This window comes from Geospiza fortis, unplaced genomic scaffold (genome assembly GCF_000277835.1).
Source record: "Geospiza fortis unplaced genomic scaffold, GeoFor_1.0 scaffold1, whole genome shotgun sequence".
Classification (NCBI taxonomy): Eukaryota; Metazoa; Chordata; class Aves; order Passeriformes; family Thraupidae; genus Geospiza; species Geospiza fortis.
Window position 1 is genome coordinate 7,887,386 of NW_005054320.1, and position 10,967 is coordinate 7,898,352.

Genomic DNA, 10,967 nt, shown 5'->3' on the forward strand with positions numbered 1-10,967 from the left:
CAATTGGAAAGGCAACCCTTGGCCATCAGCAGGAGTGAAATACTGGGGCTTCTGGCACTGCCGGTGTGGAGCTGGACCTCGCTTCTGGGGAGATTTATAGGGCTTTCACATACAGTGCAGCCTGAAAAAGCATGTACAAACAGTGCAAGCAAATATATCTCACTGCAGCCTCATTCTGTGACATCATTCATTTTCAACAATGAAAATCACTCAGACCCAAAATCAACTGTCCTATATAGGGGCCAACAACAAAAGAGTGCAAAGCACTAAAATTAGCATGAGCTTCTGACATGATGACAATATTGGTATCCTCTCTTTTTTTCTGGGGCCATTGGGATTGTAGTTTTAAAAGTATGCTAGTGTTTCCCAAGCCATTTTGCTTTAGGTAATTGTATAGCCATTGTGCCACATGTGTGTGTGTACAGCTGCAGATTTGACATACCTCCTGAAGATTGTTTTGCTAAGGTCTGTGATTTTCTATATAATTAGGAATCTATTTTCTGCAAGATTACTGAAAACTCAGCTATTCTCCTTGACCTCAACAAAGCTGGCTAAACGCTTCAGTTCTTTTGGAAAATTAAGATACTCATCTAGATGTCCTGTGCTGGACCTATGACTCAGATTGAAACATCTGGTCAAAGGTTTTCCTCAGCCACTGCTAGTAAATTCACTTTGTCAGCAGTGGGTACTGTATCTGTGTTCTGTTGCTCCCCAGAACTGCCTCAGGCTGCAGTCCAGCCAGGAGCTACTCAGTCAGGATGGACCTGCTACAGGAATTCATGGCGGCCAGACCTAGACACACTAAGTTTGTTTCAAATCCTTGTTCCCCACTGTGTTTCCTGTACCAAAAGAGTCAGGTATGACCATGTCACAAAGGCACCTCTGTTTATTCAAAACAACCTTTCATCCTTCAGCTTTGCATCATCACGTTCACCCACAGACAGTCTGCTGTGCTCCCTCAAGCAGTTTGCTGTGTCCCACAGGCTTGCTGTCCCTATTGCTTGTGTGACTCTGCAATGGTATGGCTTTCCTGGGCTTAAATTTCCGAGTCCTCAATGGGCCCATTCAGGAACACTGCAGTAGGAAGTGACGGTGAGGATTCATGGGGACGGATAAAGTTTTCAGATGGGAACAGTTTGACTTTAGACACAGCGTGGTCCCGGGGTGACTTACTCTCCACAATCTGATGCTTAAGCGTTCCCATCTCTGAGTCCCAGGCTTGTCCCCGCCGCAATTTCTTGAAGGTGTTGCGGAAACCCTCGGTGCTGAAGTAGTAGATCAGGGGGTCCAGCATGCAGTTCATGCTGGCAAACATCATCGTTATAATTAACGCTTGGCGCACCGAGGCCTGGGTTTGTTCCTCAACCTTCATCACCCGGGCCTTTATCATCCCATAAACCGCCAGGGTGGTGTTGTAGGGCACGAAGCAGATGATGAAGATGACCAGATTGACCAAGAGGAGACGGACGGTCTTCCGCTGCCGCAGGGTCTTTGTCTGGCTGGGCTGGCAGAGCTCCTGAAAGATGCGAATTGAGCAGTACAGCACAGAGCTGAGAGGCAGGAGAAACCCCAAGATTTCAGCCAGGATTACCAGGGGGAAGAGGTTATTCTGCCACATGTTGTCGCTAAAGCTTTCAAAGCACAGATAAATGGTCTGGTTTTTTACTTTACAGTGGTTTTGCTTGTGGACTATGGCAGTGGGGATGGAGCCCATGAAGATCACAACCCAGACGATGAAGCAGAGGAGCTTGGCCACCTTGGGGCGCCGCAGATGCCGCCAGCGAAGCGGGTGAACGATGGCAACGTAGCGATCCAGGTTGACGCACATGAGGAAGAGGCAGCTGCCGTACATGTTGATCTGGAAGACTGAGCCAGAGACCTGGCACAGGAAGCTACCAAAGGGCCAGTGGTGGTTGATATAGTAGTAGAGTCGCAGGGGCAGAGAAAGTGTGAAGCTGAGGTCACTTATGGCCAGGTTCAACATGTAGATCATCACTACAGACTTCAGGCGCAGATATCGGACAAATATCCACAGGGCTACCACATTGAGTATCAAACCTGTGATGAATATCAGGGTGTATCCAGGCATGAGGAGGTGGTGGTTGAAGGTGTAATCCTTGCATGTCTGAGATGAATTGGATGCATTGGACGCTGACATGCCCAGCATGGGTCAGAAAATGCTCTTGCTGAGATGGCTGAGCCTGGTGATGGGCTAAGGAGGCACAAAGAAGAGCACTGAGGGAAGTTGTTCCCCTCTGAGGAGCCACGGGCAGGTCATTCCTGTCATCTGCTGCTGAGAGGTAGATGGGCAATCTTGGCTGGCAGTGCTTTGGATTGCTGGTCTGTGGTCATCTGGCACAGATGTTTCTGCCCCCAGTTCAGCAATTCTTTCCAGCGTTACAAGGTGACAAAGTGATGGAGGATCATTGCCAGCTGTCAGTACAATTCCTGGTCAGAGTGGAAGACCAAAACAAAAGAGTTTAAGTTAGAAGAGGAAATCTCTTGAAATGTTAAAATCCCACCATGGCAGCTTCTGCAGCAAGAACTCACAAAAAAACCAAAAGACAAGGGAAAATGGGCACTAGAAAAGTGAGTAATTACGTGGCAGAAGAAGACAGAGCACAGAGAAAGTGGTTGTTGTACAGAATCATTTATCACTCAGCCCCAGAGGATGCACTTTGCTTTGATCTTCTGAGAGGACATGAATACAAGAAAGGGGCACCACAAGCACACATGGAAAGTAGTTGAGGCAGCTCCAGAGAAAGAGAAAGAAGAAGAGAGCAGTGTTTTGAAGGAAAAATGCTGACTGGAAGGAACTTAAAATAAAAATGGCACAGTACTGTTGTATATCAGAGAAAAAGGACTTTGTACATCCACTTCAGATAAAAAAATTACAGTACAGTTAGACCTGACTCCACCCAAGCTCCTTTTCTTACGTAAAACAACACACACAGACCTCAGTTCCAGTGACTTTGAGTTCCTTATGGTTCTTACATTCATACAGCTCCTTTGGTGTCCTTACTTGCATAGGACCACTGGTGCTTATTGGGATTGTATGCCCTCCTTTCTGCTGCTTGAAGCAGCCCATGTCCCAGAACCGCAGAGCAGCACAGCCATGGAAGGGAGCACAACAAAAAAGGAAGTGCCATGGGATTCATGTGGACAAACATGACTTCAAAGCAGTGTGAGGCCAGTGACCACTCTGGGTACTAACTAGCAGCATTGTCCAAACACTGATCACCTGGAGTGAGCCTGGTGGAAGGCCACCAAAGTGGTCTGGGAGCTGGAGCACGTGTGCCATGAGGAGTTGCTGAGGAAACTGGTCTTGTTCAGCTGGACAAGAGAAGGCTCCAGGTGATAAAACAGCAGCACTGGGGTTTGCATGGCAAGGTTTTGGCAGCTTGGAGGGCTATAGGTGTGGTTCTGTGAGAGTGTGCCAGGAATTTCCTCTTTGCCTGATATATCTAGTGGCAGAAGGGACCTGCCACTGGCCGAGGCTGAGCCCATCAGTGATGGTGGTAGCACCTCTGGGATAATGAAAGGGAAAAAGTTACTGTGAGACAGCAATTGCAGGCAGGGAAGGGAAGTGAGAATATGTGATAGAAACAGGCCTGCTGAGGGGAGGGGAATGAGGTGCCCCAGGCACTGGAGCAAAGATTCCCCTGTTGCCCCTGGAGAAGACCATGGTGAACTCATGTTGGAGCACTCTGTTCCTGAAGGACTGCACTCTGTGGAAGGGACTCACACTGGAGCAGGGATTGGTGCGACACAGTCCCACACAGTTGTTTGCAGGGGTCAAACAGGGACTCCCTCATAAGAGCCCATGTAGATTGTGATTTACTTCAGAAAGAAAGTAGAATTTTCTGTCCAGAGAATAACTTTATATGGGGTTGATATTACACAGCAACTTGACAGGCATGTCAAGTATGTCAGACCTTCTGGATGGCATTGTGTGGCAAAGCACAGATCCAGAGAGAATCTGCTGCAGACAGAAGCGTGTGCTGACCTCACAGAGAGGAAGAGAATCATTCTGGTGACAACATGTTAACCAATGGAAGTGGAAACCTAATATGAGAGTGTAGACAGCTACCAACTTGCCCATCCTTTTGTGTTATTGTGCAGGTCCATCACCAAAACCCGAAGTTTCTTAGAGAAACTTCTACTGGTTTATCAAACTATATCTGAGTGGATTCTACCCTTCCTGGTGGATGAATACTTTCATGAATTCTTGTGCAAGTTTGGAGTATAAGATAAGATGGCAAGGCAAAAGTGCAAGAATGTTGTTGGTTTCAAAAGAAATGTTTCATGCTTTAAAGAATCTCAGGGAGAAGCATTGTCAGTGGTCAAAGGAGGTGATTGTCCTGCTCTGCTTTGCAGTGGTGCAGCCTCACCTTGAGTCCTGTGTGCAGTTTTGGGCACTATAAAAAAGACATTGAGCTATTAGAGAGCGTGCAAAGGAGGACCATGAGGATGGTGAAGGACCTTGAGGGGAAACCGTATGAGGAGTGGCTTAGGTCACTTGGTCTGTTCTGGTTGGAGAAGAGGAGGCTGAGGGGAGACCTCATTGTGGTCTACAACTTCCTTGAGAGGGGAAGAGGAGAGGCAGGCACTGATTTCTTCTCTGTGGTGACCACTGACAGGATCCAAGGGAATGACCTGAAGTTGTGTCAGAGGAGGTTTAGGTTGGATATTAGAAAAGGTTCTTCACCCAGAGGGTGGTTGGGCACTGGAACAGCTTCCCTGGGGCAGTGGTCACAGCACCAAGGCAGACAGAGTTCAAAAAGTGTTTGGACAAAACTCTCAGGCACAGGGTATGATTCTTGGGCTGTCCTTTGCAGGGCCAGGAGTTGGACTTGATGATCCTTGATGATCCTGATGGGTCCCTCCAACTCGGTATATTCTGTGAGTCTATAATTCTAGGAGAATATGTCAGCTTTTGTTAGAGCCAAAACCCTGAAATGAATTGCAGACTGAACAGACTGGTCAGACCTTTATCTTGGTGGAAACAAAGTTACTGAGACTGTGACTTAGTGAGTGACCATGACCTGCTGTAACACATGTACTCAGACCAGCCAGATGTCAGGTGAAAAGGACTTATCTCTACAGACAATGTGTTTTTTCAAGCTTTCCTGAGATATTCAATTAACAGATCTAGATACTGTAATATGTAAGCACAGTCCCTGCTGTGTCAGGCTTTCTACCACTAATATTCCATCTCAAATTGTGGATGGTGAAGGGATTATGTTAAGAACAGTACAATCATGTAGTTACACTGCCTTGAGTTGTCTTCCTGTTTCCTGCACAAACTGTAGCCCAGGAATTTCTTGAGCCATAGGTGACCTAGTTGTACTCAGTAGTCCTCAGGGAACTTCTATTTCATTGTGGTTTTTTCAGTCCTTTTCTGAGTTGATGTAAAATTTACCATCTACATTATCCAGTGCCAGGATTGCCAAGGAGTTCCACAGCTTACTTGTGCCTCAGGTGAAGAATCACTTCCATATACCCATCTCTGATTCATCATCTGCTAGATTCAATTCTTAGCTTTAGTGCTGGAACAGACAGGGCAAAACCCATCCCTATCCACCTTCATTTTGTGGCTGATAATATTGTAAACACCTACCATATTCCCACTCAGCAGCTTTTTTTTGTTGTTGTTGTTTTTAGGCTAAAGGGTCCTTGTCTTCATAGTTTTTCCTGGCAGAGAAGCTGTTCTGTACTTTTGAACATCCTTGTTGCCCTTCTCAGCACTTTTCCACTTCTGCTGCAGCCTTAGTGAGCCCTGTGCTGGGGTGCTGAAAACACACAGTGCTGATAATGTGGATGCACTGAGCTGCGTAGGTGTAGATCTCATTTGCAAGTGGTAATGGCCAGTTCAGTTTGCTTTTTCCCATCACTTCACTAGATAAAATTTCAGCTGTTAGTTTAAGTCCAGTCACTCACACTTCTCTTAAGCTCTGCAGCTCTTTGCAGCCAAACCTCATCTTTTCAAACTTGAATAATTTTATGTCTCCAACAGATTTGTTATTTTATTATTCATCCCTCATGAATAAGTCAAACACCCCAGCACAGGTGTCTGACAACTCCACCAAGAAAAACAACCATCTACCTTCATTCTCTGTCCCTTCTTTTAGGCACTTTTTATCCAGGTAGGAACATTTTCTTTAATTTTTTTTAAGTGCCATTGGTGAGACCTCCTTTGAAAGCCTTCTGGAAATCCACATGGGCCACTGTTCATATGCTTATTGAGCCCTTTAAGGAAGAACTGTGGAAACAGCGTCTCTTTATAAAAGCCATCATGACTTTTCCCCAGTAATTAGATGTGACCACATGCCAATTGATTTTTTCTTTATTATAGCTTCTACTAATTTGTTCAGCAAAACCATCAAGCTCCCTGGTCTGAAACCTCCCAAGAGCCTTTTCTTAAATTGAGTCTGCCTTTAAGAGCTGTTTTAAGCAAAGGTTTCTATGGCACAATTAGTCAGGTCTTCCACCCTTCAGTTATTCTCGGACCTCTGGGGTAGGAGCCATGTGGTTTTAGACACTGTTGAGTTCATCTCACTGCTCCGTGGTTGATCCTGCTACTGTTTTGACCAGAGACAGCCCTTTTATGAACTTCCCATAAAGAAAGTTTCTGCTGTGGAAATCTCCCAGGCTTTCATGACATGAATACCAATGAAAGAAACCTCTTCACTTTTTTGCTCACCATCAGGTTTTCTTTCTTCTCTGAGTGGTCTTTCCTTACATACTCTAGCCTTTCAGCCTTCAAGATGCTGAACAGCACAGTTCTGAACTGGCAGCAAAGACTGCTGAGAGCAGAAAATAGATTGGGGTTTTGAGGGGATTTTTTTCGTGGGTAGATGGAAACATCGAAGAAAGAGTCTGCTATGGTGTTGGTATGGAAGCTGAGCTGGTAGTCTCAGACTTGCCAAAACAGATACAGTGACGAAGACACATGGGAAATGAGATGCATGCAGACACAGTCATTGCAAAGATAAAGTTGTGGGTGCAGAGAGTTTCTCCAGTGAGCTTTGGAGGTCCTGCTTTGGTTGTCCCTCTCTAAAAAGGAAAGCTATGGGTAGGTAAAGCAGGCTGGCAGCAGGGAGACCAATTATCCATTCTGGTTAATGTCAGAGAGTCAAAAGGCATGTTCCTTGTGGCTGCCTCTAAAAGATGCCCAAGTATTCATTGCTCTGCACAAAAGCTGCCAAGAGATCTCAAGCCACCAGCTGTGTAAGGAGGCAGAGGTACCACAGCTGAATAATCCCCCTCCTCAAAACAAGATGTTCTCTATAAATCCTGAAGAAACTTTCTCTTTGGTCACTGACCTTATGTGTCCCAGGAGGTGGAGGAAGCATTGTTTTTCCTCTTCAATCTGAGCCCCTGAATGCCATCAACTTCCAAGACTGTGACTTGCAAAATCCATGGGATTTTGATTTCTTTCTTCTGAGGAGTGAGAAGCCCTAAATGTACTTTAGGTCCAGAACAGGCAGGCATGCCCTGAGATGGGATGTGTGCCTGGCATCTTGCTGCCTGGTCCTGGGAATCCCCTCTCTCCTGTCTCACTGTCTTACTAGGAGTCACTGCCTCCAAGCACCACAAAAATGATGAAGAATCTGAGCATGGGGCTGAGAAATAAGGTGAAAAAGAGAGCTGGAAAAATACTGATGAGGATGCTGCAGGGTCAGTGTTTCTGTTAGTGGCTTGTCACTAAAACCATGGGGAGTTTTGGGGCGCCAGTGAGAATGCAGAGGGCAAACGTGGCATTGGGGTGCAGAACTCAAACCACAAACTGCATGAGCTCGCTTACTTATTCTGAAACCAAAGAGGAAACAACAAAAATGTGTCAAAACCTCAGAAAACACACCCGATTTTACTCCAGAAATTGGAGATATATTTTTAAAATAAATCTGGGTGCTTTTTACCTGCTGTAGGTGATATTCAAGTCCCACTTTTTATCTTTCTGTCTGCTCAAGAAATTAGGTTTTTGTGATGATTTGATTAGATTTTGTGAAGACATTCAAGTCTTAGGATAGCTTGTTTTTAAAGAGAGATACCTGATACAAAAGCTGAGACCTCTGTATTTAACTCATGAGGTTTGACCACACAGCTATTGCCTCCTCCTTAGAGATGCTACCCCTCCTCATCTACTGAGGGTCCCGTGGAAGAGGGCTCCCATGGTGGGCACCTTGGCAAGTAAGCTCTGCAGGCTGCCCATGCTTTTAGTATCACAGGCTCCCAAGGAAAGCCTCAGTTTGAATAAATACAGAGATGTGCCTTGCCCCTCTAGGTCCATGGGGGCACTGACGAGGGGCAGATGTCCCCCAGTGCCCCATGCCAGGCTGGCAGCACACACAGAGCAGCTCACGGGGACCCGTGCCCGAGGTGCCAGCCCAGCCGGCTTTCCAGATGTTCCCCTGCCTTACCTCACTGCTGGAGAAGAGCCAAGTGTGGATGCTGGCTGGTTGGAGCTTGGTGATTGCTGCCTCTGCAGAGGTCTCGGTCCGGGCCCCAAACCCACAAAGCAGCTTGGATCAAAACAGAACCAGGCAAATCTTCGTCCAAATCACAGCTGGTCCCTACCACGCTGCGGCTGACTCTACATCTGGCATGCTGCAGTTTGTCTCTTCTCCTTTCTCACTTCCTGATGCACTTCTGCCTGCCTTACAAAGCATGAACTTTGTTATCAAGGGCTGATAAGCTAAACCACATCCTACAACAGCAAATGCAATCATGAAAGAAGCAGTACCCAGGTGTCCTTGCAACTCAGGAGACCTGCCCTGGGTCATAGTGCCAAATATTTGCTTGTCTTGCTAACTCAGCCACCCCCAGGACTGACAGAGGGGAAATAAAACATCCCTCTCCCCAAAATACTGCTAAACAGGAGGTAGAAGTGAAATATGGGAAGTGAGAGACAAGTTGATTTAATTGCTAGCCTGCACAAAGACTTGGAGTCCTGTCACTCCCATGGGCTAGGGGGCTTGGGGACTGAACACACCCCAGGGGCCCAGCTGTGCACCGCTGGCATGTGGCAGGATCCCAGAAAGAACCAGGCTCCGGAGAGGTGTCATTATCTGTGGCAAGCAAAGGCATGTTTGCCACAAACCTCAGTCCCTGGTGTTCAAGGCTACAGGAGGCACCGTGCTATGAAAGTACAAGGGCTGATTTACCAGCACATCTGTGACCTGGCACTGCCACGTGTAGCTGGGAAGGGAGCTGCCCTTGTGCAGAGCCCATCTGGCGCTCTGTTGCTTCGAGTCCTATTTCTGCTTTGCCAGTCTCAGCACACCTGGAAGAAGACACAAGTCATGGCGACACTCCTGATCCCACTCTTGTCCTGCCCCAAGAACAGCTGCCCTGGGAAGTTGCTGTGGGCTCCCTTTCTCTGCAGCCCTTGCCTGCTGCTGTTTGATTTTCTCACTCCCTGCCTCCCTTGTTCTGCTGTTACTGACTCCTCATTCAGGGAATGACACACCAAGGGATATATATGCTCCTGCTGCTCATAAATCCTTGGAGGGCACAATAGCACCCAAACCACTGAGCTGCTTCTTTCAGTGCCTCTCTTTTTTAGCCAGACCCCTTTTCTCACTTGCTAGTTGCTGGGATCTTTGTTCTCGTGGCTTTTTGTGTCTCCAGTTCCCGTCAAGGTGTTGCTGCTGATAAAAGCTTGCAGATATGCCTCGGGGGGTGTCCTTTGCCTAAGGAGTGTCTGACACATTCTGTGGGAACTCCCCGCTCCCCTGCAGCCCTCACCCCTCACACACATGAGCACAGACCTGGCTTTTCCATGTGTGAGAAGCCAAGGACACAATGGCACCCAGCCCAGCCCGTGAGCCCCACAGCATCCTCACCCAGCTGGGTTCACTCACCTCCCCGGATCTCGGTGCCTCAGCCCACGAGCTCTGTGTCCCCTCTGCCGGGTGGGCTCACACATCTGCCCCTGGCTGTCTCCTGGAGCCTCAGCTCGTGGGGAAGAGCAGCGCAACCCCCGGCGTTTCCTCACCGCTGTCTGAGCGAGCAGCAGGTAAGACCAGATTACTGGGGTGTGTGTTGGAGGCTACACCCTGGTGCTGCAAATCCCAACATGCCTGCCACCCCCAGTGCTGGCTCCAGAAAGCAGGAGCAAGGACCCAGCAGGAGGAAGGATGCAGGGAGCTGGGAATGCAAGGAAAGAGGTGAAATGCACGCTACAAGAGAGAGGCTGCTCAGGTCTGAAAGGAAGACTGATAAACCACAGTGCTCTTCAGACTTCTTTGTGCAGCAAAATGTGGGAGAGCAGAGCAAAGGGGTGAATCCCTTTATGGAAGAAGCACAGCATGGCCAGAACAGCCCTGCTTCACTTTCTGAATGATTCAGACAGGAAAAGCAGAAACCTATGGCTGCAGAGGAGTTTTACCTTCCAAGCAGTGGGAAGAGCTGGCACTTCCCAGGTTGGCTGGGGGAATGGCAGTCTTTTGTCCCGGGACATTTCAGCTCCCTGGTCACACAGCTCACATTTTCCTGGGCTTCCAGGGGCTCTTAGGAAAGGGGTACCCAATGAGAAGGGAGGCAGCCACCCTGTTGTGCCTCCTAGGAGAAGGGCAAGGGCTGATCTTGGGAAAGGATAGTCCATGGGGAAGAAAATGAGGGAGGTGAAGGGAGACTAGCCAGGGAAGGGTTAAGAGAGGCAGGGAGCAGCTGGGCTGTGTCTGTTTGCTGTAGCTGTGTGGGCTGCAGGGTAGAAAAGAACAACCTCCAGCCTGGAGGAGGCAGATGAGGGAGTGTCTTCAAGAACAGTGGATGTAGATGAGGGAGGCAGCAGGTCTTTCCCTCTCTGCTCCCAGGAGCTGTCACTGCAGGGAAACTCTCTGTGTCCCCAAAAGGTTTGGTGACAAAGCAATGACGAGCTGGTGGGTCTGGCAACAACTGCTTGCTGCTTCTGGCTCTTCTTGTGCAGAAGGCTCTGTCTGCTGCTGAGCAGGTCTTGGGAT

General features: G+C 48.0%; 1 protein-coding gene across 1 annotated transcript; it reads right to left on the reverse strand.

Moving 5' to 3' along the window:
- Nucleotides 1-703: 703 nt before the first annotated feature.
- On the reverse strand, nt 704-8,660 carry LPAR5 (lysophosphatidic acid receptor 5). The gene is made up of 2 exons (XM_031056646.1): nt 8,424-8,660; nt 704-2,448 (listed from the first exon to the last, which is right to left on the reverse strand). Exon 2 carries the CDS (start codon nt 2,165-2,167, stop codon nt 1,037-1,039), a length of 1,131 nt encoding a protein of 376 aa, XP_030912506.1. The 5' UTR covers nt 2,168-2,448; nt 8,424-8,660; the 3' UTR covers nt 704-1,036.
- Between the last annotated feature and the right edge of the window lie 2,307 nt (nt 8,661-10,967).